At 39.8% G+C, this 27,817-nt stretch overlaps 9 protein-coding genes across 9 annotated transcripts; 5 read left to right on the top strand and 4 right to left on the bottom strand.

The window, feature by feature from the left end:
- Positions 1 to 2,351: 2,351 nt before the first annotated feature.
- On the top strand, positions 2,352 to 3,164 carry ATC70_012876 (uncharacterized protein; the record flags this gene model as incomplete). The annotated part of the gene is made up of 4 exons (XM_064832045.1): positions 2,352 to 2,454; positions 2,521 to 2,789; positions 2,863 to 3,020; positions 3,080 to 3,164. 4 exons carry the CDS (start codon positions 2,352 to 2,354, stop codon positions 3,162 to 3,164), a joined length of 615 nt encoding a protein of 204 aa, XP_064678325.1.
- Positions 3,165 to 3,510: 346 nt separating this feature from the next.
- ATC70_012875 (uncharacterized protein) lies at positions 3,511 to 6,837 on the top strand (the record flags this gene model as incomplete). Its single annotated transcript, XM_064832044.1, has 5 exons — positions 3,511 to 3,572; positions 3,657 to 3,825; positions 3,894 to 4,135; positions 4,211 to 4,301; positions 4,369 to 6,837. The coding sequence occupies 5 exons, from the start codon at positions 3,511 to 3,513 to the stop codon at positions 6,835 to 6,837; spliced, it is 3,033 nt and encodes a 1,010-aa protein (XP_064678324.1).
- Positions 6,838 to 7,329: 492 nt separating this feature from the next.
- ATC70_012874 (uncharacterized protein) lies at positions 7,330 to 7,668 on the top strand (the record flags this gene model as incomplete). Its single annotated transcript, XM_064832043.1, has 1 exon — positions 7,330 to 7,668. The coding sequence occupies one exon, from the start codon at positions 7,330 to 7,332 to the stop codon at positions 7,666 to 7,668; it is 339 nt and encodes a 112-aa protein (XP_064678323.1).
- A 582-nt stretch (positions 7,669 to 8,250) lies between these two features.
- On the bottom strand, positions 8,251 to 12,438 carry ATC70_012873 (uncharacterized protein; the record flags this gene model as incomplete). The annotated part of the gene is made up of 12 exons (XM_064832042.1): positions 8,251 to 8,604; positions 8,674 to 8,783; positions 8,842 to 9,208; positions 9,266 to 9,392; positions 9,453 to 9,504; positions 9,568 to 10,013; positions 10,100 to 10,146; positions 10,206 to 11,807; positions 11,880 to 11,945; positions 12,013 to 12,051; positions 12,186 to 12,261; positions 12,329 to 12,438. 12 exons carry the CDS (start codon positions 12,436 to 12,438, stop codon positions 8,251 to 8,253), a joined length of 3,396 nt encoding a protein of 1,131 aa, XP_064678322.1.
- A 1,980-nt stretch (positions 12,439 to 14,418) lies between these two features.
- Positions 14,419 to 15,604, top strand: ATC70_012872 (uncharacterized protein; the record flags this gene model as incomplete). The annotated part of the gene is made up of 2 exons (XM_064832041.1): positions 14,419 to 14,999; positions 15,106 to 15,604. The coding sequence occupies 2 exons, from the start codon at positions 14,419 to 14,421 to the stop codon at positions 15,602 to 15,604; spliced, it is 1,080 nt and encodes a 359-aa protein (XP_064678321.1).
- Positions 15,605 to 20,950: 5,346 nt separating this feature from the next.
- Positions 20,951 to 21,523, bottom strand: ATC70_012871 (uncharacterized protein; the record flags this gene model as incomplete). The annotated part of the gene is made up of 1 exon (XM_064832040.1): positions 20,951 to 21,523. One exon carries the CDS (start codon positions 21,521 to 21,523, stop codon positions 20,951 to 20,953), a length of 573 nt encoding a protein of 190 aa, XP_064678320.1.
- Positions 21,524 to 21,928: 405 nt separating this feature from the next.
- On the top strand, positions 21,929 to 22,600 carry ATC70_012870 (uncharacterized protein; the record flags this gene model as incomplete). Its single annotated transcript, XM_064832039.1, has 1 exon — positions 21,929 to 22,600. The coding sequence occupies one exon, from the start codon at positions 21,929 to 21,931 to the stop codon at positions 22,598 to 22,600; it is 672 nt and encodes a 223-aa protein (XP_064678319.1).
- Positions 22,601 to 23,945: 1,345 nt separating this feature from the next.
- Positions 23,946 to 25,391, bottom strand: ATC70_012869 (uncharacterized protein; the record flags this gene model as incomplete). Its single annotated transcript, XM_064832038.1, has 5 exons — positions 23,946 to 24,431; positions 24,488 to 24,633; positions 24,703 to 24,807; positions 24,866 to 25,110; positions 25,168 to 25,391. 5 exons carry the CDS (start codon positions 25,389 to 25,391, stop codon positions 23,946 to 23,948), a joined length of 1,206 nt encoding a protein of 401 aa, XP_064678318.1.
- Positions 25,392 to 27,207: 1,816 nt separating this feature from the next.
- ATC70_012868 (uncharacterized protein) lies at positions 27,208 to 27,417 on the bottom strand (the record flags this gene model as incomplete). Its single annotated transcript, XM_064832037.1, has 1 exon — positions 27,208 to 27,417. The coding sequence occupies one exon, from the start codon at positions 27,415 to 27,417 to the stop codon at positions 27,208 to 27,210; it is 210 nt and encodes a 69-aa protein (XP_064678317.1).
- Positions 27,418 to 27,817: the final 400 nt, after the last annotated feature.

Here is a 27,817-nt window from a genome sequence, read left to right as displayed (position 1 = left end):
TAGACACCAGCAAGACGTGAGATGAAGGTAACTTCAGTGACCAGGAGATCGCGGTCAGAAGCACGCTGCTCATTATATTTGGCTTGGAGATCAGTAGGTACAGCTTCAAGAGATACATTTGGAGTAATTTCAGAAATACATTCTTAGCGTGAATGTATTTCTTCTCAATCGAATATCTCTGGTGATACATCATGGCCAGCTTCTCGTGAATTACATTATTGGTTGTATAAAAAGCCTGAGCGTAGCCGCAGTAGAGCATAACTCGGATATGATACGGGCCGCCTAGTGCTCTGAGCTACCGAGTGATGGGTAAATCTACATTTGAGCTAATTTTATAATATAATTTTTATTACACGCAAACCATCTATTGCGTATAAAATGCCCAGTAAGCCTTACAGCCGTCATCGCCTCACTAATAAGCTGTATCATAATACAATACAACAGTATCACTTGGCCTAATATTTCCCGCTGACTATTTGGATTTAGCAGCATGCCTTAAAACTAGATTAATGCATAGAATATCTTTACGCCTTTACATCGCAACAAGGACACGGCTATTGACAAGCAAATGTATAAAATATAACCAAATTTAATAGCTTTCAAACTTTAGTATCTAAGTATATAAGCCTTTCTGAACCACCAGAATGACGCCAAACAATTGTACTCAAGTAGCAGTAACCTACTGACACCTTTGCTCAACTTTTTGGGGACCCAAAAAACATGGCCAAAATTCGACCAAAAAGCATGAGGCACCCCCTCATGGCTTTCATCAAAAATCAAACGATCGCGTTTTTGACCTCAAAATGAAAGACTTTTACTATGGCATATATTAAATCAAAATGTTTCTCTCAACCCAAAGCAACCTCAGAAACCACTTTTGTGAGTCCTTCATAGGCAAAATCTCAACATTTTGGCCAAAAACCTCATTTCGTATTCTCAGACACTACTTGAGAAGCTTATTCAAAACATCTCCTTTATTTGGTACCATCGGATGCGCCATGAAAAGTACTCTTAGAAAGCTTAAGGAAGTTTTGGATGATAATCATAATTTATATAGTCGAATCTCGTAAAATAGTTCGATCAAGTCGAAAATTAACAAAATTTGGCCAATCTTGAGCAGAAAAAAATTTCGACGTTTGAATCGTTTTAGGTGCTGCTGGCTGGCCAAAATGCCTTTCTGATGAGGATTATATCCAGATACTGCAACTTTTCATGCTAAAGCAGTAGGGCTACTAGTGAAGAATCTTCCAATCCTAGCACTTTTGCGAGCTCGGGGCCGCACTGGCCTCCCATTCAATTATTTAGGAAGCTAAAGGGTAGATGATTTGAGACAATATGTGTGCTTAAACTTCACCAACCTGCTGTGAGAAGCATAATCGATACGTATACATACATATAACCTATCGCTGTCCCTTACGCTTGAATGATACAGATCTCTTTATGAACAAACATTGACTACATATTCAGCTTGTAAATTTTGTAGACAACACGTCGATCAGAGTAGACCACGTATACATATTCATGTACTCATCAACACAAACAAGCCAGCGATGCGAATCAAGAGCATCTACAACAAGATGTACCCCTTTATTTGTTCATCTGAATACTTGCCCAATGTAGTTCAAGGTTGTATTAATGCGCCCTTTAATACGCAACTGATGATTTGGAAATTTTAGCAGCGAGAATCACTGAAGGTAATGGTTCCATCATTGGATCAGTAGGCGGGCGTTGTCTGAGCCAGGGATTATTACGACATTCGAGCTGCCAAACATCTATTCATAATAATGTCAATCACGTTGGTTAATGGGAGTAGTCGCTTTAATAAAGATATTTCATGTGATACTGTAGCTGTGAGTTCTGGTTCATAGCTTGCACAACAAGTTACTTTTATTTTATGTTCAAGGTCTTGATGAGTAAAAGTCATTCGAGTTAGTCTCGATTGCATGTGAGGCGGGAGCATAGCCAGATCTGACTGATAATGTTATAAGGAACGCTAAGGTGATTGCTGCTGTTGTTAATTCTGGCGAATGGCTAGTTCTATACATATACAGACACATGTTATATACTCGGTGAGTCCAAGTGTAGCATATATAAACAAACGCTTGTTGACAGGCTATCCTGCTAATGAATCTCTTCACACATACATACATACATACACACACACACACACACACACACACACACACACACACACACATACATACATACACTTGAATCGGACTCTTATCCCATATCCTCGGTGATATATCAAATAACCAAGTGACACAATGTAAATTTGCTAATCAGTTATAAATGGCTTGAAACCTCTCATCTTGGTCTCTTTTTTTTTTCTCTTTCCCATCATTAAAACAATGTCTCGTTTCAGTTTTACTGCACTTTTAGTCACTGTGCTTCTTGCACTGACTACATTCAACTATGTCTCTGCCGCTGTTGGTCCTCTTATCACTGATAAAGGTGAGTACTGTTTGTTCAAACGATGAAATGAATGTCAAGCTTATCGCAAACGCGTTCCTTTTTTAGTTTACTTTGATATCAAGCAAGGTGATGAGGATCTTGGTCGTATTGTCATGGGTTTATACGGTAAGACTGTGCCCAAGACCGCCGAAAACTTCAAGCTTTTGGCTACTGGTGAGAAGGGTTATGGCTATAAGGGCTCCAGCTTCCATCGTGTTATCAAGAACTTTATGATTCAAGGTGGTGATTTTACTAACGGTGATGGTACTGGTGGAAAGTCCATCTATGGTGCCAAGTTTGCTGATGAAAACTTCAAGCTGAGACATACTGGTCCTGTAAGTTTGAAGGAGATGTTGAAATGTGCGTGTAGTTTGGCATGTTGACTGACTTTTGACGGCCAATGTGTAGGGTGTCCTTTCTATGGCTAATGCTGGTCCTGACTCTAACGGCTCTCAATTCTTCATCACCACTGTCAAGACTAGCTGGTTGGATGGTAAGCACGTTGTTTTCGGTAAGGTGCTTGAGGGTATGGACATTGTTACCAAGATTGAAAACTGCGAAAAGGGGTAGGTTCAACTAGGATAAAGGCATCATCTCAATCTGTGTACTAAACCCTTATCCATAGTTACAGAGACAAGCCCAAGGTTGATATTGTCATTGCTGACTCTGGTGCTTTGCCTGTTGATGTTGTTGAGCATGCTGAATTATAGCTTGCTCTGTATGATATGATACTTCAATAAAAATTGCCTATTGATTTATAAGCTTGAGGGCTTTCGACATTACGTTCTTTTTCATCATTGGCTGTCATTGCTAGGAACACCTTTGTCTGACACACCGCATTGAAAAGGGGGAGGGAGAGCACAGCATTGACATGACGTACATTTTGTGTTGCTGCGAGGAGAGAGGACCGAGAGTTATGGGCGAGCGGTTTGTAATTAGCTCTCGCACATTCTAGACACCACTCATTTTTTGCTTTATAATGAAAGCCAAATTCGCATTTCTTTTTCTTACTTTTTCTTTTTATCTTTGTATATTTGTACAAAAAACAAGATAAAAATGTCTAATATGAATGTTGATTCTGAGCAAACCATTGATGAGGGCTTGTATTCTCGTCAGCTGTAAGTCCTCATCACTCTATGCTTGACCAACTCCATCTTGTTGACACGCGTTTTTTTTTTTTTTTTTTTTTTCATCTTATCTAGCTACGTTTTAGGCCATGAGGCCATGAAAAAGATGAGTGTTGCTCATGTCTTAGTTGTTGGCCTCAAGGGTCTTGGTGTGGAGATTGCCAAAAACGTTGTTTTAGCTGGTGTCAAGAGTGTCACTCTCTGGGATCCTGCACCTGCTGAAATCACAGACTTATCTGCTCAGGTACTTTTGTAGTGAAACTACGCACGCATACAGCAGGAACTAACCATCACCATCACACACTTGCACAGTTCTATTTAACAGAACAAGATGTTGGCCAACCTCGTGCCAAGGTCACTCAACCCAAATTGGCTGAATTGAACCAATATGTCCCTGTTCATCTCTTGGAAGGTGAATTGACTGAAGAAGTGCTCAAGAAATACAAGGTGGTTGTCATTACTGAAATGCCACTATCCAAGCAATTGGCCATCTCTGAAATTTGCCACGCCAACAACATTCACTTTATCTCTACTGAAGTGCGTGGTCTCTTTGGGTGAGTAGTAGTAGTAGTATTAGCTGTTGGGTGCTGCTTGGGAGGGGAGCTGAAATGACTGACATGCATTTGTAGTCGTATTTTCAATGATTTTGGATCCAAGTTTGAAATTATCGATACTACTGGTGAAGAGCCATTGCACGGTATGATTGCCAACGTTTCCAAGGTGAGTAGATCAGCACATGTGTGTATTTACATGGAGGGTGTGGAGTGATTAAACACATGCATGATAGGAGGAAGAGGGCATCGTTACTTGTTTGGATGAAGTGCGTCATGGTTTAGAAGATGGCGACTATGTTACTTTCAAGGAGATTCAAGGCATGACTGAATTGAACGATATTACACCTCGCAAAGTCAAGGTATTCGGTCCTTACAGTTTCAGCATTGGCGATACCTCCTCATTCGGTGACTACACCAATGGCGGTCTCTTCACACAAGTCAAGATGCCTAAATACGTTGATTTCAAGTCTTTCAATGAATCACTCACCCAGCCCGAATTCTTGGTCTCTGATTTCGCCAAATTCGATCGTCCCATGCAATTACATCTTGCTTTCCAAGCTTTGTCTGGCTTTGTTGAGAAGCATGGCCGTTATCCCAAGCCTAGAAATGAACAAGATGCCAATGAAGTGTTTGAGCAAACCAAGGCTTTAGCCGCTTCTGTGGACGAGAAGCCTGAGCTCGATGAAAAGCTAATCAAGGAGGTGGCCTACCAATCTCAGGGTGAACTCTCTCCCATGGTCGCTGTCTTTGGTGGTTTAGCTGCTCAAGAAGTCTTGAAGAGTGTCAGTGGAAAGTTCAGCCCCATCCAGCAATACATGTACTTTGATGCACTTGAAGCGCTTCCTACTAGCGTGCTCTTGACCGAAGAATTGTGTGCTCCTACTGGCTCTCGCTACGATGGCCAAATCGCTGTCTTTGGCAAGGTTTTCCAAGAAAAGATTGCTAATACCAACGAATTCCTTGTTGGTGCTGGTGCAATCGGCTGTGAAATGCTCAAGAACTGGGCCATGATGGGTTTGGGCTCAGGTCCCAAGGGTCATTTGACCATCACTGATATGGATACCATTGAGAAGAGTAACTTGAACAGACAATTCCTGTTTAGAGCCGGCGATGTTGGTAAATTGAAGTCTGAATGTGCCTCTGCTGCTGTCAGTAAGATGAACTCTGATTTGAATGGCAAGATCACTATTCACCAAGAACGTGTGGGCCCTGAGACGGAGAACATCTACGATGATGACTTCTTTGAAGTTTTGGATGGTGTTACCAACGCTTTGGATAACGTGGAAGCACGTAAATACATGGACAGACGTTGTGTGTACTATCGCAAACCACTGCTGGAGTCAGGCACTTTGGGTACCAAGGGTAACACACAGGTCATTATCCCCTTCTTGACTGAATCCTACTCTTCCTCTCAAGATCCCCCAGAGAAGTCTATTCCTATCTGTACGCTTAAAAACTTCCCTAACGCCATTGAACACACCATCCAATGGGCCCGTGATTTGTTTGAGGGCTACTTTAAACAACCTGCTGATAATGTCAACCTGTACTTGACTCAACCCAACTTTATTGAAGCCACTCTCAAGCAAGGCGGTACCAGCAAGGACACTATTGAAACTGTCTACAACTGCCTCACCACTGACAAACCCAACTCATTTGCTGATTGTGTTGCATGGGCTCGCTTCAAATTTGAAGATTTGTTCAGTAACAATATCCGTCAACTCTTGTTCAACTTTCCCCCTGATGCTGTGACATCTACCGGCCAACGCTTCTGGTCTGGTCCCAAGCGTGCCCCTACCCCTCTCACATTTGATGTAGACAACCGTGCTCATCTCGATTTCATCATTGACGCTGCCAACTTGCACGCTTTCAACTACGGATTGAAGGAGGAAACCAGTGATGACTATTTCCGCAAGGAGCTTGCCAATATCATTGTGCCTGAATTCAAGCCCAAGGAAGGTGTCAAGATCCAAGTCCAAGAAAACGAAACTGTGGACAACGATTCTGGCAGCGATAGCTTGGATGAAGTCATTGCCAACTTGCCTTCTCCTTCCAGTGTAGGCAACTTCCGCTTGCAGCCTGCCGAATTCGAAAAGGACGATGACTCCAACCACCACATTGACTTCATCACTGCTGCATCCAACTTGCGTGCCATGAACTATGGTATTACACCTGCTGATCGCTACAAGACCAAGTTCATTGCTGGTAAGATTATCCCTGCTATTGCTACTACCACTGCCATGGTCACTGGTTTGGTCTGTCTTGAACTCTACAAGATCATTGACGGCAAGAAGGACTTGGAGCAATACAAGAACGGCTTTGTCAATTTGGCACTGCCCTTCTTTGGTTTCTCTGAGCCCATTGCGGCACCACAAATTGAATACAACGGCATCAAGTTTACCTTGTGGGATCGTTTCGATATTGACAAGGACATTACATTGCAAGAGTTCATTGATTACTTCCAGAATGAACACAAGCTGGAAGTGACCATGGTGTCTTCAGGTGTCTCTATGCTGTACTCGTTCTTTATGAACAAGAAGAAGGCCGCTGAGAGACTCAACATGAAGTTGTCTCAGGTTGTTGAAACTGTTTCCAAGAAGCCTATTCCTCCTCATGTCAAGTCGTTGATCTTTGAAATCTGTGTGAATGACGCCGATGATGAGGATGTTGATGTTCCCTATGTCAGAGTTAAGATTAGACCCTAAGTATATATAGTTTCATAGTATTTGCATGATTGACAAAGTATAGCATAAATAAATTCCTCTTTTGTGAATCATAACGAAAGGCACCGATCGGCCCACTGATGTATCTTGATGTCGAGTGATCACATCAGCTGACAAGCACCTTGATCTCGTATTCATAGAGTAAATCAACATGAATCGAGTGATAAAATAGCATTGATATCAACATGGACTAATGCCAGCCAAAAAAGACATTACAGCTTGGAATGCTTGCACCAGACATAAATAGACCATATCTTGATCTCATGAAGAGCACCACATTGACAAAGCTCCGAAATATCTTTTTTTTTTTTTTTTTTTTTTTTTTTTTTTTTTTTTTTTTTTTTTTTTTACATGATAGCGTTGGGGTCACAAATATCTCTCGACTCTCTTTCTCTCGACTCTCTTTCTCTCGTTTTTCTTTCTCCCTCCCTCTCTCTCTCTCTCTCTCTCTCTCTCTCTCTCATCTTTCGCATCATGTCCTCCAACGAGATAGGCTTCTCACTATTTCCATATCAGTATGTGAGCTCACGAGTGATAGCAGCAGCAGCAGCGGCGGCATCCACATCCTCCACACCGAATGCCATCTTACAATCACCCTCTTATTTTGGAAGCATCGTAGTTCAGTTTACAAGACAAGTAATGCGACCCAAAGTAGTATTACCCATGCTGTTTGTGATTGTCATGTTATTTGATCTGGAAGATGCCTTTGATCTGGATGATGATTTCTTTTTATCGGACGACGAGGAACAAAATGGAGAAGGAGAACCTAGAACAACAGCAGTAGTAGAGGAAGAAGACCAAGACAGCAATTAAATTTAAAGTACCCATATACACACACACACACACACACACACACACACACACACATTTGTAAATTATAACACTTATCAAACCCCCACAGCAACACCATCAGACATTTTACTCTATTAATAATAAGCTCGCTGCGTTGAAACTCACAGTTTGCTCTAATAAACCCTACATGCCGCTTGGTAAAGCTCAATGTGATTTCTTGTTGACGAGTTACACAGGGACATTTTGTGTTTTCCCCACACAGTCATAGTTTTCCTTCATCATTTCAGCATTTGTTTCTCATTGTTTTTTTCTCTTTTCGCCTCATTCAAATATACAATGAACCCGTTCAATGATAGCAAGCCTCCATTAGTACAACCTACCATTCATCAATCTCAAATACATCCTGCTTTCCAAGGAACCAGAGTCTTTCGATACCCAACGCAAATACCTCACCCGCAACACATGCAACCACAACCACAACCTCTGCCATTCAATGCGTCTGCAACAAGTCCCATCTTTTATGGATATTCTCCTAATCCATATCAACAAAGTCGACTGTAACTATTGAACCCCATCTATTTACTACATAAAGTATCCACATGTTTATTTGCTATTCTTTTTCCACCATGTCTTGCTTGAGCTACTTTTAGGCGTGGTAGGAGAGGAAGATCCTAATGGTTGAGTAGATTTTCTTGCATTCATGACTTTCATGTATTTGGAATAATCGTCAAATCCATGCATGCTGCTCTTTTTGCTTTCCTTCTTTTTAAAGATGCTGGTGAGCTGAGTTGAAATGGAGGCGGCTGGTTTGGGTGCTGCTGCCATAGGAGCAGGAGCAAGGCGAGTATGGAGCATTGTATGGGGACATGTTGGTTCCATGGGTGAGGATGTGTTGGTAGTAGCAAGACATTCGGGGCATTTCCCAGGAGCTATGCCTCTGATGGACTGTGTCTTGAGCTAAATGATCGTGTGTGCGTGGTGTTAACATTGAGCCCATCATGCCAACTCATGGTTTCTATACTCTACCACATGATTTTCAAAACAAGGAGGATGACATACAAGTCCACAGCCAGATGTACACATGGAGGCTGTTTCTTGATTTCGTTCTTTACAAAAAGGACACATGGGGCCAGATCCTGGTGTATACATATGAGCTTTCATGCCTCTCTACCTACATGAAAAAGGACACTTTACCTTCTGCAAATGTAATTTTGACCATGACATGTGTATGGTCAAAAGATCTTACATACGGTGCAATGGGAGATGATAGATTGCTGATGGGAGATATGACGCTGGCAGCAGAGTCTTTACGTTTTGACACGGGATCTATGTCCAGCATAAGACTGACATCTTTCTTTACGGCTTTCCTGAGGTAGCTTTGCAGTATGGTGCTGTTTGGTGCTGTAGTGGTAGCTGTTGTAGGTGTGGACGGGGTATTGGGCGATGGTAATGCTGCGTTTCTATCTTTCTGTGATACCCAAGGATGGTGCAGTAAATGAATGGCTTTTGGCCTTTCAACTGGGTTCTTTTTGAAGCATAATTTTAAAAAATCCCTAAAATCCTATACAGCCATCTGTTAGTTTGAGTTTCCTCTAGGCCCATTGCAAGCACAACGTACATCGGATATGCCTTCTGGTAGAGGAGGGCAGTCGTCTTCAACAATCTTGAACATAGCTGTCATTGTGAGCAAGTCTGCATAGGGTGGTTTGCCTGTGTAGAGTTCAATGACAGTGCATCCCAATGACCTGTATTTCATTGTCAGTCTTTTAGATTCATGCGATCCATCATGTCAGTCGTCTACTTGCCATATATCAGACTGAACCGATGCTCCTTTAAGCTCAATGACTTCAGGCGACACTATAGACACACAAAATGGTAAGCATCCCCCGCTTGACACGAGACTCCCGACAAAAGACTTACTCCAAAAAGGTGTTCCAGAAACTAGGTTCTCTTCATGGTTCTTTAGCTTTAAATTCAACGAGACACCAAAATCAGACAGTTTGACATCGCCGGTCTTGGTGGTGAGTATATTAGCCGCTTTCAAGTCGCAATGCACGACATCTTGTTGGTGCAGGTAAGCGAGTCCTTGCAAAATATCATGGCAATACGATGCCACCAAATGCTCTGGCAAAGCATGGCCAAAATGCTTAAGTGTGTGCAAGAGGGACCCGTTCTCCACATACTCTAAAACAATGTTCACGTGCTCTTGTGTTTGAATAAACCCTTCATACTTTACAACGTTGCCATGTGTCAATGAACTCAATAAAGAAGCTTCTTGCATCATGTCTTCAATGTCGGCTTTTCGCGCATCCTTCAGGTTGATCTGTTTTACTGCGACTGTCTTGCCAGACATCAAATCAAGGGCCCTGTGTAATTGTTTGTGTCAGCTCATTTTATGTATGTGTGTGTGTGTGTGCATGAGAGCTGTCAAAAAAAATAGAGCTGGACGTACCTAAAAACTGTGCCGAAATGACCCTTTCCGATCACATTACCCAATTTCTACCATTCGTTTCAATTAGCTCATTGATCTGCATGAAAAAAAAAAGGTAGATACTTACATAACGAGCAATCATATTACCCTCTTGGTCACAATGATCCAATATATTGCTGTTTTCTTGTACGATAGGAGAGATCAAGGATACGGCTGTATTGGGCGTTGCAGGAGATAGCAAGTCGAACGAACCAATGGACTTGCAGCGGCCATGCTTTTGTAGCGATGATTCTGGTAATGCTGGTGTAGGGGATGGTGTGGTGATAATAGAAGGTGGTGTCATGATCTCTGATTTCACTCGAGTCGATGCAGCGTCTGTACGTCGCCTGCCTCTGGGTTGCATGGAAGATCGCTTTGTCATTGGCTCTTGTATCTTGATGGTGGGTGGTAGTAGTTCCTCTTCAATGATAACATTGTTACTGCATTTAAACAAATGCTCTTCATGAGGTCTCCGTATGCTACCACTGTTGCTAGCGCTCGTGCTGGTAGGCGAAGGCGAAGACGATGTGTTGTGTTTATCGTTGTTGCTAGACCAAGTCTGGTATTTGACAAAATGGGGTTCCTTGCTCTGTTGTTGATGACTAGCACGGGATTTTGAAAACAAGAGAGATAGCTTTTTTGTTGGACTAGTGATGCTACTTCTGTTGCTGCCTCGACTGCTGGTGGTGCCGGTTAAAGAAGCGGTACTTTTAGAGCTTGCTGGATGTATTTTTAATGATGGGGGTGAGGGTGCTGTTGGTGGTGGTGTTGTTACAGGAGCAAATAAAGCCTCAAATAAATTCTGAACCTTATTGCCGTTGGTGATGGTCGTCGTTGTCGTTTCTATAGTTTTCGTTGATTGCGGTTGGATGGACGACGATCTTCTTCTATTTTTACGTCTGGTGCCATATCCACTGTCTCCAGAAGATGAAGGTGTATGGCTTTGCTTTGTATCGTACATGTCGTTTTCATCATCAAAATCAAGTGTCGGATCCAAAAAGCTCTGTATCGACATTCCGTCGTCTTGATCTTCCTCGTGCGGATCGTCTTTAAACGTTGTAATATCAAAAAGACCGAATCCAGGCACGCAATTAGGTCTTTGAATATCAAAGGGTGGTTCTCCCCACACTCTCTCCATGATGGAAGAAGAGGTAGACGACGATCTGCCATGTCCTGATTTCTTGAACAATGTAGTAGGCGGACAGCTAGGAAGCGCTTTGTTGTTGTAATGATTGCAGAGCGAGGTAGGTGGTAATATTGTATCATGCTGTTTGATCGCAGCAGTGTTTGTGCCATCGCTTCGTGTCTGTATAGCTATCTTGGGCTCCTCTTGATCCTCCTTATCCACATCCAACATCTCCTCTTTATCGTGTTGCTCCAGCATCGCTAGTTGATGATGATGCTCCTGATACAGCCCCTGCTGCTCACAATCCTGATTGATATCAGCTGTCTCTCTAGCAGGCATTGTTAAGTTAGTATTGTAATTATGCTTCATTCTTGCTGGTTTTATAGGTTGTAACGCTGTTTCACTGTTTGATCTGTGTAGAGTCTGTGGTTGCGTGCTCAAGCTGATGGTATGTGATTGTGATCTTGTTGGTTTCGTAATGGCAGTTGCAGTGGTTGCCGGTGATGTGCTTGCAAACCTTTTGCAAGAATAAATATGCGCAAAGAGTAGGATGGTTGAAATAACCTAAGTGGAAAGTAAAAGAAAGTAAATATAAGGGAAATCCCTTTTTCTTTGTATGATAATTGAGATAATTACTGTATTCATATTGTCACCATTCATTAGATCATCCACAGTGAACAAGTCGGACGATTGCAGACCAAACTGATTAGCATTATAATGGTTCAGTGCGTCATGTTTGTATTTTTCATGCAATTAAACAAAAACTTACATCTTTTGCTGCTCGCAAGAACAGGTTGATTCGATCTTGCTGTAGTGAGTGTATTTGAGTTATATGGTTAAATTCCATCCATCCCCTCTTTCCATCGTTCTCCTCTGTCGCTGCTACCACTCACTCCTATCGTCTCCCCCCCCCCATTCTACACATTGTTTATTTATATTTACCGGGCGCTTGTCATTATCATTCAAGATATTATAATTATCAGGTAATTGTCCATGTTGAACTAGAAATTCGACAATTCTAATACACGAAAGATTTTTAGTTAGTTTGTTTGATTATTCTAAACACAAAGAAATTGACAACGGACTTGTAAAGAACGAATCCATCCTTCAGGCAGTAATACAAATCATTGGAAACAAGTCGAAATCCAACAATGGATTCTATCCAGTATCTCGCCAGTAATGGTTGCTTTGTCATGGTATATAAATGTTGCGATGGTAACTGCGCTTGGTATAGAGAACGCGACATGGAGCGCATGGTAAGTTGGGATGAGGAATCGAGAATGAGAGAAAGAGAGAGAGAGAGAGAGAGAGAAACAGAAACAGAAACAGGTTGCCTGAAAGAGTAAATTGCTGTTCTCTTAATATCTCGACGAGTTTGAAATTTCATAGGTACTTTTATTGGCTACATTGGTCGATTGCAGGGTCAACATTGGTAAGCAATTCACATCAAATGTGTTGTCGTCCATGGGTTGTCACGCATGGCTCATGGAGAATAGAATGGCGGTTTGTTGTAGCATCAAGCCTGTAGAGATTTAGTGTATGTCAACACACTATTTAGCAGCACATTTTTTCAGGTACAAGCGTATTCTTTCGTAATGAGGTACAAAAGTTCAATGATTCCATGACATAAACAGCATTGATGATTGCCACATCAGGACAAACGTCTGTCTGTCTGCGATCGAACCTCGTACCCGAATTCCATGAGAGTATATACAAACAAGACATTTTCCAGGGACTTGATACTGATCTAGCTTTTACTTGTATGCTCTTGATTTCAGGGTCGGTATGAGGCGTTGGTGGTGAAGCGAAATATGACAGATCACTGCTGCTATAGTTTTTTTTTTTTTTTTTTTTTTTTTTTGTTGGAAATCATTTAGAACAAAAGAGCACGGAAGGTACTAAAAATGCAAAATACAAGTGATCCTCTCCTAGCATCCCACCAGTGATTGAATAGCCGGCGAGAGATTGTTCCCGATTGAATGCAATGGCCGCACTGCCGATGTTTTCTCGATTTGGAGGATCTGAAAATAGACTGTCAAAACGGTAATTTGGTGTAATCAACTTGATGTTGTGTAGGATACATGTTGTAGCTTGGGCAATAAGATAAAAAAAAAAAAAACTGCTCAAATTGATGAACAACGCGATACAGCATTTTGTGAGGAAATCAAAACTTCTCATTATCGTCATTGTGCCTAATAGTCTAGACATATATATGATGCGAACCCCACTCAGCCCTCTTTTTGCTAAGCTTTATATTTGTTTCGAAAGATGGATAAATGGCTATGGAGCAAGTTTAAGGCAGAAAATGATTATTCATGCATGGATTTGCAGTCAAGCGATTGAAGAGCATGACATGCGAAATACCACAAGGCAGATTTTTATAGCCTACTAAATTCTGGAATAGCGGTGTTGCCAACAATGTGGTTTTTGTTCTCAAACATGGCCTGAATTGACTACCGCTCTCGATCTTCTTTGCGACCGACCCTGTTACTTGAAAGCGCTGTTCGTCTCGAAATTAGCGTGTGATGGAGCTTTCATCCATGAATATATTGTCATTGTATTTCCCCCTTTAGCTGTTGCTTTTATTTCCTAGATGTCTATATACAAAATTGTAGACTTGTCGTGGCTGTTAGTTATCGACCTTAATGTTTGTGTTCAAATCTCGGCAATGAGCAGAGATTTGGTAGCATTTGCTCTTTAAACAGGTTGGAATGAAAATACAACAGACAACCACTGCGAGGCAAATGGATACGCATGGTGACTTTGAGAACTCACAATACTCTTTGCTCGGGGATACTGTTGTCGATGTCTCGAAATGCAAGCTATGTTTTTGATACAGAATCTTGCTTTTGGCAAGGTACATTAGCGTGGGTTGAGATTGCCAAAAGTGTAAAGGGACGCCCACACAGATAACAGTAGGGATGTCTCACTACTTATCTTTACCTGCCCTGCCAAGAAGAGAAAGAACCAAGACGTTACTGATGATTCAAATGATGATCTAAATGATGATTGAGTACCTTCTATATATAGCCTGTTTGCAAAAATTAAACCGGACTTTTTCTAGTATGACAACGATGATCCATAAATAAACTTCCCAATCTTATTTATAAATTAGTTTTATATTTCTTGTCCTTCTTTTACTCTTTTTTCTTTCCTTTTTCCCAATATCAACAGCATGTATATTTCATCACTATCAATATTCGCCATTGCTGCAGCATTTGCGTCTGCTGCTGTGAATGCTCAACAAGTCTGTAATGGCCATGCTGAATTCTGTGATAAGCCTTATAACACATTGACCTACCTCTTAACTCACAACGCTTACGGTTATGTGGCCAATCCAGCAGCTAATCAAGCTTGCCCTGTAAATACACAACTCACAGATGGTGTCAGGGGCCTCAAATTATCAGCCATCAAATCTTCAAACGCTACTACTGCCGGCTCTACAGCTGACAGCATCCAACTCTGTCATACATCATGTTCTATATTAAACGCAGGTGCTGCTGTGGATACCCTCAAAGTCATTGCAGATTGGGTCAAGAATAACCCAAATGAAGTTGTTACTATCATGTGGAATAACCTTGGTGGATTCAAACCCGACGCATTTGCTGCCGCTTATAATGCCAGTGGTCTGGCTGAATACGCTCATGTACAGGAATATGGTAACTTTACTTGGCCAACATTAGCTCAAATGATTGCCAGTGGAAAACGAGTTGTCAACTTTATGGATGAAGGAACTGATACCACTGCATTACCATGGTAAGTGAAAAAAAAAAAAAAAAAACAAAAGGCGTCTTTATGTGATGTGGGTCATTATGATATTAACCTCGATTACCCCTTTTTTCTTCAATCCATCAAAAATCAGGCTTCTCCCCGAATGGAGTTTTGTCTTTGAAACACCCTATGATAATCACAACGAATCAGCATTTAGTTGCGTTATTGACAGACCTGCTCAACCTGATAATCCAACACAAGCCATGTATGTGATGAACCATTTCTTGTACGGCACATTGACATTGGGCACCACCATGATTGAGATCCCACAAAAAGGAACATCCAATGTTACCAACAGTGAAACATCCCTTTTGAAGCAAGCTCAAACATGTACACAGACTTTTGGTCGTCAACCCAACTTTTTAGAGATTGATTTTTACAACAAGGGAAACGCTCTCAAGATTGCAGCACAATTGAACAATGTCACTTACACAGCTCCATCTCAATTACAATGTGATATCTATGAAGCAAATGCTGCTAGCTCACAAAGCGGAAGTAGCTCATCTGAGGCCAACAACCAACATGTTATCATGTATGGAACCACCATGTTGTTGTGTCTAGTGGCAACTGCTTTCTCTACCTTTCTTTAGATAGTTAATTTAATATTTACACCTGTAGTTCTATTTTTATTCGTACACATATACACACCATCCTAAAAAAAGAGAATCTATTATCATATAAAGCTATATTTTTTCGCCAAGCAATGACTATTGTTGTTGATGTTGTGGCCTATTTGTTATGTGATGAGGCTTGGATGGTGACCCTTTACGTCTCAAATCCCAAAAACAAAATATCATTTCTCTAAATGGTAACATCATAATAACATAAACCATCGCTTTTTTTTTTTTTTTTTTTTTTTTTTTTTGCAAAAGAGGTAGATCTTCAAGAAATGCTTAAAACTTTAGTGCAGGTTGAGTCTAGAATAAAAAGCCTAAATACACTAACCACAGCCGATCCCTTCGCCATTAGCTCAAATCCAATTAACAAGGCGATGACGAATATCAAACCTACTACTGCAGATCTTGATGTCATTTTGAAGTGTTCTATAACTATCAATATCCACACATACTATAGCACAGTTCAAGGAGAGCACGTGGGGCTGCTCAATTTCACCTGCTATAAAAAAAAAAGGGCAATCAAACCAGAGGTATTACAGGCAATGTAAATTTAGACGCAAACATAGCACATGCTTTATTGACAATTAACAAAATCAATTAAACCTGCATCATACTCTATTCTCGTGGTATTCTTTATGCACATTGACACTATTTGTCCCTTTGGAGTTATATACATTATTACCGTAATGTGCAATACGATGAGCATCATGGTTGTAGACGACTCAGCTTGAATGGGCTGCAAAATATTCAACTATAATGACCCATTTGTTCTGTAATCTTAACAGCATGTACCTCATACATTGACAAACCTGTCTCTTAGTAACAGTTGCTACTATTATAACTTTGTGTTCTTCAAATGGCAGCAATATTTATCTGCTGTACAATACACAGTGAAAACAAATGCTTCTTTCAAACACTTGTTCGCTATAAAAGTTATATTGCACAAACCGGCCTCCCTATTGTTAATTCATCAGAATTCTCTCGATTCAGGGCTCTGCTATACCTATACTATGTACAGTAGTAGGGCATGCAGATAGATTTTGCAGCTGTTATTTCCATGGCGGGCCTTACTAATTCTTTTTGCCTCAATTATTGTTTTCAGACTGTATATATCACTGAATGCAAATCTGTTGTATCTAGTGCTTCCACAACCGAGATACATATGCATTTGAAAACCAAACAAGATGAATGCTTTCATGTCAAATCATGAACACAAAATTGAACGGTTCTCTTAGGTTAATCAAGCAAGAAGATCATCGTTGAGGTCAATCAATAAATGACTACAACTGTTTAGAATAACGAAATATAGACAGAGTAAATACAATTAGAACTGAATATATTTATTATGTTATTCCAAGATTGAATAGGGATCAAAACTAGTGTAGATATCAAAGGTATTTACAGTTATTTGACAGTGCCGCAGCAATAGGACCTTGATCTTGAATGCGGGATAATTGTATAAGCCTTGAACCAGTTAACGAGAATGTACTGCATAAGAACTCATGAACCGCCAGTCAAGGATAAACAACAAAGATGATCCAGGATAGAATGTTCTTCCTAATAGCTTTGACGGAAGAACATTTGTCGGAATTGAAACCCACTTCCAGGGACGAAAGGCCATAGGCTACCACTCTCCAGGAACCAGGATATAGATTAGCCATTTGATGGCACCACTCATGTTCCTTCGTGCTGCTTGAATAAAGACCTCTCACTTCTACTATGCTTCTCAGCTTATTCTCACATCCTCTTATGTAATATACAACGCCTAATACATTTGCCTCTCAGAGATGATCTATATCCTAAACAACAACAACATACCGCCAGTAAGTTACTGCATCAAACTTCAAATCAAAGTACAATATTTATAGTCGAAAAGTCTGCAATTATGTTTCTCTATAGTTATATTACCCTTAACAAAGATGCATTAACTTGAAAAATGGGTTTCTGACGACAATAATACTATGATCAATGAAATTTTAGATGAGCAAATCCACAAAAGGAAAAAAAAAACGGTCTAGAAAATTTTCGAACCCCGATTTCGACGTTTTTGGTCGATTTAAGACCCCGCCGGTGCCCTTTAAACGATGGAGCAATTGAAATTGTTGTAGGTAGAGTGGTTGTTGAGAAAAAGGAGATTTTAGAAAATAGAAAATTTTGAATAGAAGCTGCTAGTAAAAGTTTTTAAATTACTATATGAATGTGGTATGTATGTGTAGTGAAAGTTGTAGAGGGTACTTTTTTTTTGAATAGGACATGTTTGATGTGAGGTTATGGAAAGTGATGCCAGTAAGTAATGAGGGAAAATGTTCCAAATGACCGATTTTCAAAGGGCCATATCTCTGAATTTTACCAAGTAAACGAGAGCTTCAAACTTAATAACTTTTGTTTCTTTTTCAATTCTCTATAAGATGGCATGGTTATTATAGATAAATAAGAAAAAAAGTTGAATATCCCCTGCTTGTAGCTCATAGAATATATGATTTTCAGCAAATTTATGAAGGGGACGTACACCTGGTACTTTAAACTCTCATATTATAATGGATATAACATAGAACTATTGTATGGTCTTTGTCTTGTGCAAATCCAATGATTATTTGTCGAGATATGGCCTAAAAGGGGTATCATGCAAAATCATGGATTTTTCTTCAGAACCTACCTGTGATAGCAAGCCAAAAAACGGGGTGACCTTTTTTTGGTCAGGACAATGTTGTCAATATTTCATGATAAAGTTATGCCAGAGCTTCAGGCAATAGCTCATTTGATAGGAAATTTTTTGGTCTACAGTGTTTAGTAATGCTTAACAAAATGGTTTGATAACAGATACTGATTAATCTTTAGAAAGCAGTCGAAAAATTGTAAAAACAATCGTATCAAATATCAGGTGAGCAATGTACATCAGAGACTTGATATAAATACCATCGTATTCTCCTTGCAATTCTCTACAAGCTTTATATAAGTTTGAAGGGATGGTTACTATCAAGAAACGCGTAATTTTATGGTCGATAGATTTTGGAATCCTATGGTTCATCATTCAGAACAATATAAATTGAAGCTCCGTTTAGCCTTTGCATGTGTACACCGCACAAGCATGCATTTGACCGAGCACTTTAAAAATTGAAGCGAACGAAAAAGATCATATTAACTTGCTGGTTTCAAGTTATCAGTAGATACTTGACATGATGGAGAATCATGCTTTTAAAGTTAGATAGTTGTAGCTTGCTTTGTTCGATTATAATAAGATTTGCAATTTAAAGCATGCATATTCCCCCGCTTAAAAATAGCATCTCCAATGTTGATTATCTCATGAAACAGACATTTCCAATATAATGTTCCCACTTAGAAGTTGGTCCAATATCACAATTTTAAAACATATTTTAGTTTTACATGGTTCTATATTTTTTACCTATGAGGACCTGGATGTACAAATTGTTTTTTGATTTTGAGTGATGTATCATTTCTAAATCGGTTTTCCAAATGCGTAGAAACAATCAGTTCAAGCACAGATCACATCAGATCATAAACTTTGACATGAAACAGGACTCGGTTACGATCCGTATCATGGCATGTTCAGGATAATAGATCCAATCTTTTATTCTATCACCCAAACCAACCCATCTACTACCTTATCCTCACATCAAATTCCTCAATTTGAATAGTACATAAACCCTCTTACCTCCAATGTAATAAACGATATTCTTTACCTGATTAATTTCACACTCTTTTTTGTAAATAATTTATTTCCGATAAATCAGTGAAGATGTTGAGGGAATCAGCAATCGACTCAGGCAATTGTTCAGAGCTGCAGGTGTTACAGACGATGGTACCAAGAAGGCTATTTTTGTTGCTTCAGCTCTTCCAAGCATTGGCTATGAAATGGAGAAAGTCATAACTGCTAGAAAAGCATTACTGTCAAGAACTTGATTTCAACAGAGGATTTATTTAACAAAACGGTTATCTTGAAGTACGTGAGAATAAAATATATAAGTTAATCTACAACTGGAAAGGATGGAGGGGGAGAGGGACATGGTATTTATACTTGACAGGAGGTGCCAACATAAGTGCCGAGACATGGGCATAGCATGGGTAAACATTATGAATCGCAATTTGAAACATGAGTCATAATTACATAATTATGACATTGGCTTGATACTTGATGTTGATAGGTACTTGACATGATAAGGTTGCATAAAGCTTGGCATGACATAGTGATTACTACTGATGACTAATCGATTACTAATGATTATCAATTAGTACTCCTACATCCTGAACAACGAGATGACATAAGCACAACTTAGACATAACACTTGGACTGCATAATTCTAGATCCAGGTACCAGATCGAAGCTTAGTTCATGACACAACCTTTAGTTTAAGCCTCTTCTATAATGGATCAGTCTCTAGTTTGAGACCTTCAAACTAAGACGCGGTGAAATAATAAGTCTTATATATCGCTCTAATCCAGCCTATGATATGAATTTACGATGCCATTCAGGGAAAGTATGTAGATCATGTTGTAAAGTTGGGCAATGTGCGTACAATGCCAACTGCGCTTGGACTTTCCTTTTATTGATGTCTACGTACAATGGCTATTGGGCCATTTTTCATGCCTTCATACACAAGCTTTATAAACCAGAAACTTAAATTATCCAAATTTGCCATCCCAGTTAGTTCATGGAAAGGAGACGTTTCCACCTCAGTATCTGGGTGTCTATGCTCTGGCCAATTGACAAGATAAAGCTTAGCATGCTTATTTTTTAGCAGGTCAGTCCAAGGAACTTGTGAGTATCACAGGGCCGCTAAATGTATGAAAAATAATCAAAATTAGATGAACTGTAACAAAATCATTAGGAACAAATACACGTACAGGTCATTTGCGTAGCCATCTCACGAATACTCTTGAGGTACTCCGCTTTCATCAGTGATTCCTTGTCATTATCAAAAGCAGTAGCAGACGTAGATGCAAGAGCAGAACGAGCAGGAGCGTTACCGTTGGGAAGCAAATTCGAAAGAAGTGGCTCCATCTGTGAGAGGCAGGCAAATCAAGCGGACGTTCAGCTCTATCAGCGTGAACGCCTAAGGCCAAATCTTCCTGGACAGGACTCCCAGCAGTGGGACTTGATGGGACGGATGAGGCCTCAGACATTGCTAATTGGATTTTAGGGTCTGATATAATCGTTGACCAGCTTCCAGTCAAGCCCACTTACTTTTCATAAACGTCTTCAGCAAACCTAAGTCCAGTGGATACCCTAATACTTTATGTACAGAATCCACATTGTCAGCTCTCTCAGAATGACACAGATCATTGAATTACCTACTGGAATTAAAAAAAAATATCACTAGGATACATAAAGTCGTTATCAGTTTCTGTATAATGATATAAGACGGAATGAAAATTGTATTTGTCTAACATCGCTACGAGGCTTTTAGTGATGGTATTCAAATCATTATGGTAGACTTCGAGTCTTCCTCCGGTGGTAATGGGCTCTGCATCCCTAGCCTTGGTCTTTTCTGCGGCTTTCAATTTTAGTTGGTTGACCTTGTCAGGGTTGTTTTTCTTGAGCGCCTTCCAGGCTTCCGCATACTTGGCCATCAAGTTTTGTAAATCGTTGGGTTTTCCCGTGCTAGCAGTAGAGGACACCTTACTCGTCTGCAGCATCATCTCTTGCTTGAACATGTCATAGCCACTGATTGCTTTTCTTTTCCTGCTGGCAGGAGCAACCTTGATGGTAAAATCAGCCATGTTCTCTTTAACGAGATGGCCGGCGACCAAGCAAGCAATATCATTGTTTTGCTCTTGGTGTTGGTCTGCATAATTTCTAACAAGCTTACTGACATCGTCAAATAGTCTTCTAAGATTATCTGTATCTTGTTTGGCTGTTGGTGTGTAGCGCATGGTAATTGTTGTGAAAGAGAAGATTCAATCAGACTTTTATTTGAAAAAGTACTAACTTTAATGTTGGCAGGTAAGGTAACACTACGGAGTACACTAATTTTGTTTTTCACCAAAGAGATTAAGATACAGAATACGATGGCGCTTTGCAGTGCTTGCAGAGGATGGACAATTTTCTTTCATTTGATGCAATTACTACATGTAGACAACTCACGCTCAATCCAAGGATGTTGCCATCATCTCTGCAGATGGATATATTTCGAACTTTAAACACAATAGCTGTGTCACTTTGACTCAGGTTTCTACAATGTTGCTCTAGGGATGCCTGTCACTGATGAGCTTGTAGTAAAGTTGGAAGGAGCCTCATCCATTTCAATATTTTAAGAAATACAGCATAATAAGGATAAAATGGCCACCAAACACAAAGCTACTGAAGTAAGTAATACTAATGGGCCGTCGATTGAGAAGGAAGCTTTTGTTGCCAACGATGCAAACCAAACATCAGCATCTGATGCCGAGGAGAGCAACGCAAAACAAGCGTCGGCCTCGACCAAAAAGGTCAAGGAGCTTCAAGTCTACGCTCCCAATCCCAACTTTCAGAAACGCAGAAAGTTGTTGATCAAAAAGGCCATGAGTCTGTTGAGAAGAACAAGAAAAGACCTATTGATCACGTTCAATTTTGTACTGGAAGATGTAGACGAGCTTATTGCCAACTATCCAACGACCGAACTTGAAGGGAAGCAGATAGAGATCATGCAAGTGTGCTACGCATTCAGCGTTCATTGTCTCGCTTCCAAAGAGCAAAAATCACTCAACGCAGCAGCATTTCACCATAAGCAATTGATGAAAACCATCAGACCTCATCAACACAGATTCCTTGCCAAGCAATGGAATAAAGCCTATCTTCTCATCAATTATCAACCACCTTCTGCTGTTGTAAAAATGTTTTTCAAGTCATGGAATAACGCCAAGGATCACATCTGGGACGCTTGCCTTGTCTCCTTCTTGGCTTTTTTCTCTTTAGCTGATCAGCGATGGCTAACCACTGCCAAGGAGTTCCATCATTTAAAAAACATGTAATTGTAGAAATAAATCAATTTTGACATGTTGATTTGAATTTTATTCGCATCCACTGCCCATTTTGCATTGCGTTTCGTCACAATGAGTGAATGAATATTGATTTAGAAAATTATTGTTTATTGTTTAGAACACCAACTCGACCCAATGTTGATTTGACGATTTCACGCAGTGTCTGTGCATATCTGGTTCCTGACAAGGTAAAGGTAAAAAAGTATCTACAAGCACTACCACGAGTTAAAGACTAGATGCAAAGAATCGAACTAGCGGCTTTAATAAGAATTAAATTTACTTCGGACGCTCTATCAGTTGTGGCAAAAAAATAAATGAGATTTTTTAGCTAAAATTTACTTGATTGTATCCTAATAAGCTTTTTTTTTAGCTACGTTAGTCGTTGCCCTGTAACCTAATGTTGTATGATGATGATTGCTCTGTTATAATAGCTTATATTCATTTTTTGTTTGATCTTATCATTGCTAGACAAAGCGATTCTTTTGGCTACAATTTTCGTCATTTTTTCTGGGTTTTCAACTCCCATAAGGCCTTAAAAGGACTAATATACTCTTTACAGCTGCATAACTATTGTTGGAAAGGTTTGGAAGCAGAACATTTACATAACTCGAACTGAAGGAAGCTTGCTAATGTTAAGATATTGTTATAAGACCTACTCAAAAATTAAACTTCGTATAACAACGCTTACAACATCACAATATTCTATGAACTGGTTGTCAGATCAAGGTAACTGTTATTTTATGCATACAACCAAGTTGCTGGATCATTGAAATGTTTCCAAACATTATTATCACTTTAGTATCAATGATAATATACGCTATGATTTCCAGGACCACAAATACAATTATTTTAGACTACATTATAACGAAAAGACGTTTTTTTTTTGTCGATATTAATGCTTCACATGGTCGTATCTAAAGAAAAGCAATTTCAATTGCTTTGTAAGATAAGCGGAACCAATACTTCCTTCAATGGCGAGCCACAGAAAGGTACACCATGTATGTAAACGACTGCAAGTGAGAATGGGAATGAAGAGTGCTAATAGTGTTCCTTATACTGGGCTGTTGTCTCTTCTGATGAATTAATTTGACGTCTGTACCTATGGAATTATAACTTCTTATCTGGTTATGGAACACGTATCATATATAGCTCAACAAGACGTAATAGTATTATTTCCCCAGATGAAGATCATGTCATTTAGAAATAGAATTGTCAACTGTTTTGCGAGAGTAATTCATATATATGTTACGTCTGTCATTAGATCTATAGTCATTATGATGATAAAACTTTATTTTTAGTAGTAGAAGATTGAAGGTTGAATAATGATATAGAGCCACTAAGTAGGCTGCTCGAGCATAACTGAGGCTAGTGTAGACGCTATGCTGTCAGCCATATTTGTTTGACTATCACCATGACCACGATCATCCTCGCCACCATCGCTCTCTTCATCATCATCATCAACTTCATCGTCTCTACCATCGCTCTCTTCACCATCATCATCAACTTCATCGTCTCTACCATTATTATCACTGCCAACAATGCCTTCTTCATCTACGCGGTCATCAGCAAGTGGTCTGGGCGAGAACAGGTTGACATCACTTCTGTCAGCAAAGCAAACGACTACCATATCATCATCTCCTGCCTCGGGGTTGTACCTTGGTGGATTATTCTTTTTCAAGATTTCCATCAAGTGGCATTTGTTTTTTTTATACAGCCATACCCACTTGAGGTAATCTATCTTGATCAAGTGGTTCTGGCGAGCAGCTTCATAGATGCCATCAATACGAGCGATTAAGTTCTGCTCGTATCTCTGTGCCTCTTCCTACGATATTACCAGAAATGATTAACTGCAGAATGGATTTGGTATCTGACACTTACAACAAGAATGGATGTTTCCTCGACACACTTTCTAAGGGTATGCCAGTCTTTCATTCCTTGAGACAGTCTCAAGAAATCAGCATCTTCATTGTTTCTGAGCATTTGCAGCTCAATTGCGACACTGGGCACTTTTTTACTGGGATCCCCTAATATGTCAGCGAAAGATTGAGAAATCCTACTCTTGATTAGAAAATTTGGTAATCAACAGAGCTTACCTCCAAAGTTTCTATCGACAAAATTGCTAATACTATCTACTACTAATCCAACCTTCTTTGTAGAGGAGGCAATGGATACTAGCAGCCTAGCAGCCTTATCAGTTCCTAAGAAAATTGGTTAAAACCAATTTAAACGGCTTGGTGTATCTTGCTTTTTCTTTACCAGTCGAATTGGGCCAACGAAGCTCATTATCGTTCATGAGAATGGAAAAAATTAGTTGTCTTAAGATTTTAACCAATATTTTGTGGCATTCATCTTTGATTGCATCAAAGTATTGCTGCATTGTGGTGTGTCCAAAGGTTGTCGGCCTTCCTCCATGGACAATTAACTGAGGAAATAGTCGCTCGAGTTCATTGAGTTTTGCTTCCAACTGACGCGTCAAGCCAGTTATATAGCCACTAGTAATACTAAATCAAAATCAAATGATTAATTTGTTGGCTCAAAAATATCATGCAATATCTTACGGCGAATCTCTTGAGTTGAGGAAAATGAGTTGACCAGCTGTCACTGCATACTCATGCTTAATATCGTTCATAAGCAAGATATTTCCTTCAGCCCTTTCATGTAGCCTTTGGGAGTTCCTCACGTTGGAAAAGGGCACAGCGAGCGCAGTTCTGTGGCTATTCCACTGTACTTCGAAACTGTTGTAGGCACTCTTGGTCATGTTGAGTTGTCTGATAGTGTCCATTGCTTTGTCGTATTTTTTCACCAACAAATTTGCTATGAGTTACGTAAATTACGTGGTGTTACTGTTTAAATAAACATATTAGTCAACTTACGCAATATGCCTCAGCCAATTCAATAGTCATTGCCCTACGGTTAGCTTTGGTCATCGACATGATTTGCGCGACGAAATGATTGGCAAACGACCAAAATCTTTCTTGAAAAGCCATTAATCATCAATAATGCCTTTGGATCATACCTGACATACCTGCTCCTTCTCCATCTAGAGCAATGAATAAGAAGCTCTTAGAGCATGAAAATGTCAATCATCAAGACTGAAGGTCTTAACTGTTAATCCTAGTGCATGATCCACATACCTGGGGTTGTTTTTGGCTTGGCAAGCAGCACTATTATGTGCGTACGCATGAAAAGTACTCACCGCATGCAACACATTACGCTCGCTTTGAAGCTCTGGAAAAGCTTTCTTTTGACCAGTAATTGCAATCAGTATATTGAGTTTACATATAATCCAGGCCACAGGAACTTACGTTGAAAGTTTCTCTACATGCGCATGCTACATCATACATAATCAGAAGCTTCTGATCTTCTTCCAAGTTTTTAATGACATGTTCTGCACCAGCCAAAGCATACTTTCTCCCACAAAAAGATTAATTACAATTAGACCCACAGTCGACTAATCTCTTACCCTTCTTCCTCAAAAATATCAAATAGTCTTTCAACAATTCCATAACGAGCACAACTTATACTGAAGACACCTAGGAGACAATCCCATTTGGGTTAGATAACGTCCAATGAAAGATGAATTCATAATTTACCATTTTCATCAAAGCGGTTGCTGATAGCTCTGCGGTTATTGCTGAGAGCTTGAAACTCGCTATCTAAATTTTCCAGAAGACACTATTAAGATGATATAAATGTGAGCATTGGAATTGTCTAATATAAACAAAACATTTACATCCTCGGTCGCAGCAGCCTCTGCTCGATCATATTTGTCGACATCTGCTTTGTCACCAAACTTTGCTTTTTCAGCCTCAGAAGTGAGAAAGATGTTTGGATTGCCATTATCAACAATATCAATCTGTCTAGATCTCTATCATTTTTGTTGGAAATTTCCATCCATTGTGATTCCCTTTCTTGGTGCCCCCTGGTTGTATTCTGATTAGTTGTTGTACTCTTCAAAGGACAGTTTCTTACCTTGCATGCCAAGCAGCTGCAATCTCTTTCCGTATCATGTTGACGATATACGCTATTAATTGAGTGTTTTTTAACTCTTTGATAAACTACAGCCAGTTCGTGAAACGAAGATGGAAGAGGTTTGAACTGATATAGTCAAGAAGCCGATTAGAAGAACATGATTTCAACTGATAAGTGAAGTACATACTTTGGGATCATAGCTTGAGAGTCTCAGGTTACTAGCATTGTTTGCTTTAACAAAACCATAAACCGATGAGTACGCATTTAGGCGATTGTCAATCATAGACTCAAAGAGGGAGAAATGCACTGCAGAAGTGGGAAACACAGTTGCTGTTGGCACCATTTGAGACATCAAAAGCGACTCGAGCAATACTCCACTTGGAAAATACATCGCTCTATTCCATAATGTTAATTCTCACATTTGGGAGTTTTTCCTTTGGTCTGTATTTACAAAACATCATGAAGCCATAGATAGGCCATGAAGTGATTCTGGAGGTACAATCGCAGCTTTGGGGCTTCGTTCCAATAATTATCGGCGCATCGAGGCATGGATCGGCATGGCCATGCAATTCGTGGCTTTCTATATAGCTCTTCAAAAGCACTTCACTGAGGTCTTGCCACTTAAGTTATCTGTCTGAGAGGGAAGTATTGACTTCCTCATCAACATCTCCAGCTAGTTCATCTAAGTTAATGACATTTGATCCGCCATTTGGTCTATTGTTGGCAGAGGACGAACTAGGTTCTTGCTGGTTTCTTTCAGCAGAGGATAAGGGGCGAGGATGTCTTGCAGGAACAGCTCGACGAGCTTCATTCACGTTGACCCCTGAAGCATTCATGTTTGCCAAATAGTTTTTTACTAATTGTTTTTGTTTTCTTCTTTTTTGCTATTGAAATTCCATAGTGTACGTTCTGGGTTCCTTCTTCAGAGACCCAGCGGATCCACTTTCGTCTTTCTTTCTTTGTTTAGTTATTCTATTTCTAGACATGTTTAAAAATTAAATATTTGTATATATATATTTTAAAAGTGAAAATTTCGGAAATGCAGGTACAATGATAGTTGCTATTTGTGTGCATGTCCTAGTAATTTGATCAAAGAACCTTGTAGTCACACTACTTCAGTTTTTTGTATCACTTAGTAGCTGCCAACTATAAAACGAGATAATTTGTAAAAATTTCCGATTAGAAATCGAGAATAAGCACAATATATATAATATGAAAATTTGTGACGAAAACGTG

The sequence above is a fragment of the Mucor velutinosus genome (genome assembly GCF_035048745.1).
Source record: "Mucor velutinosus strain NIH1002 chromosome Unknown tig00001569, whole genome shotgun sequence".
Lineage (NCBI taxonomy): Eukaryota > Fungi > Mucoromycota > Mucoromycetes > Mucorales > Mucoraceae > Mucor > Mucor velutinosus.
Note: the sequence above shows the minus strand (reverse complement) of the source record. Positions and strands in the feature narration are given on the sequence as shown.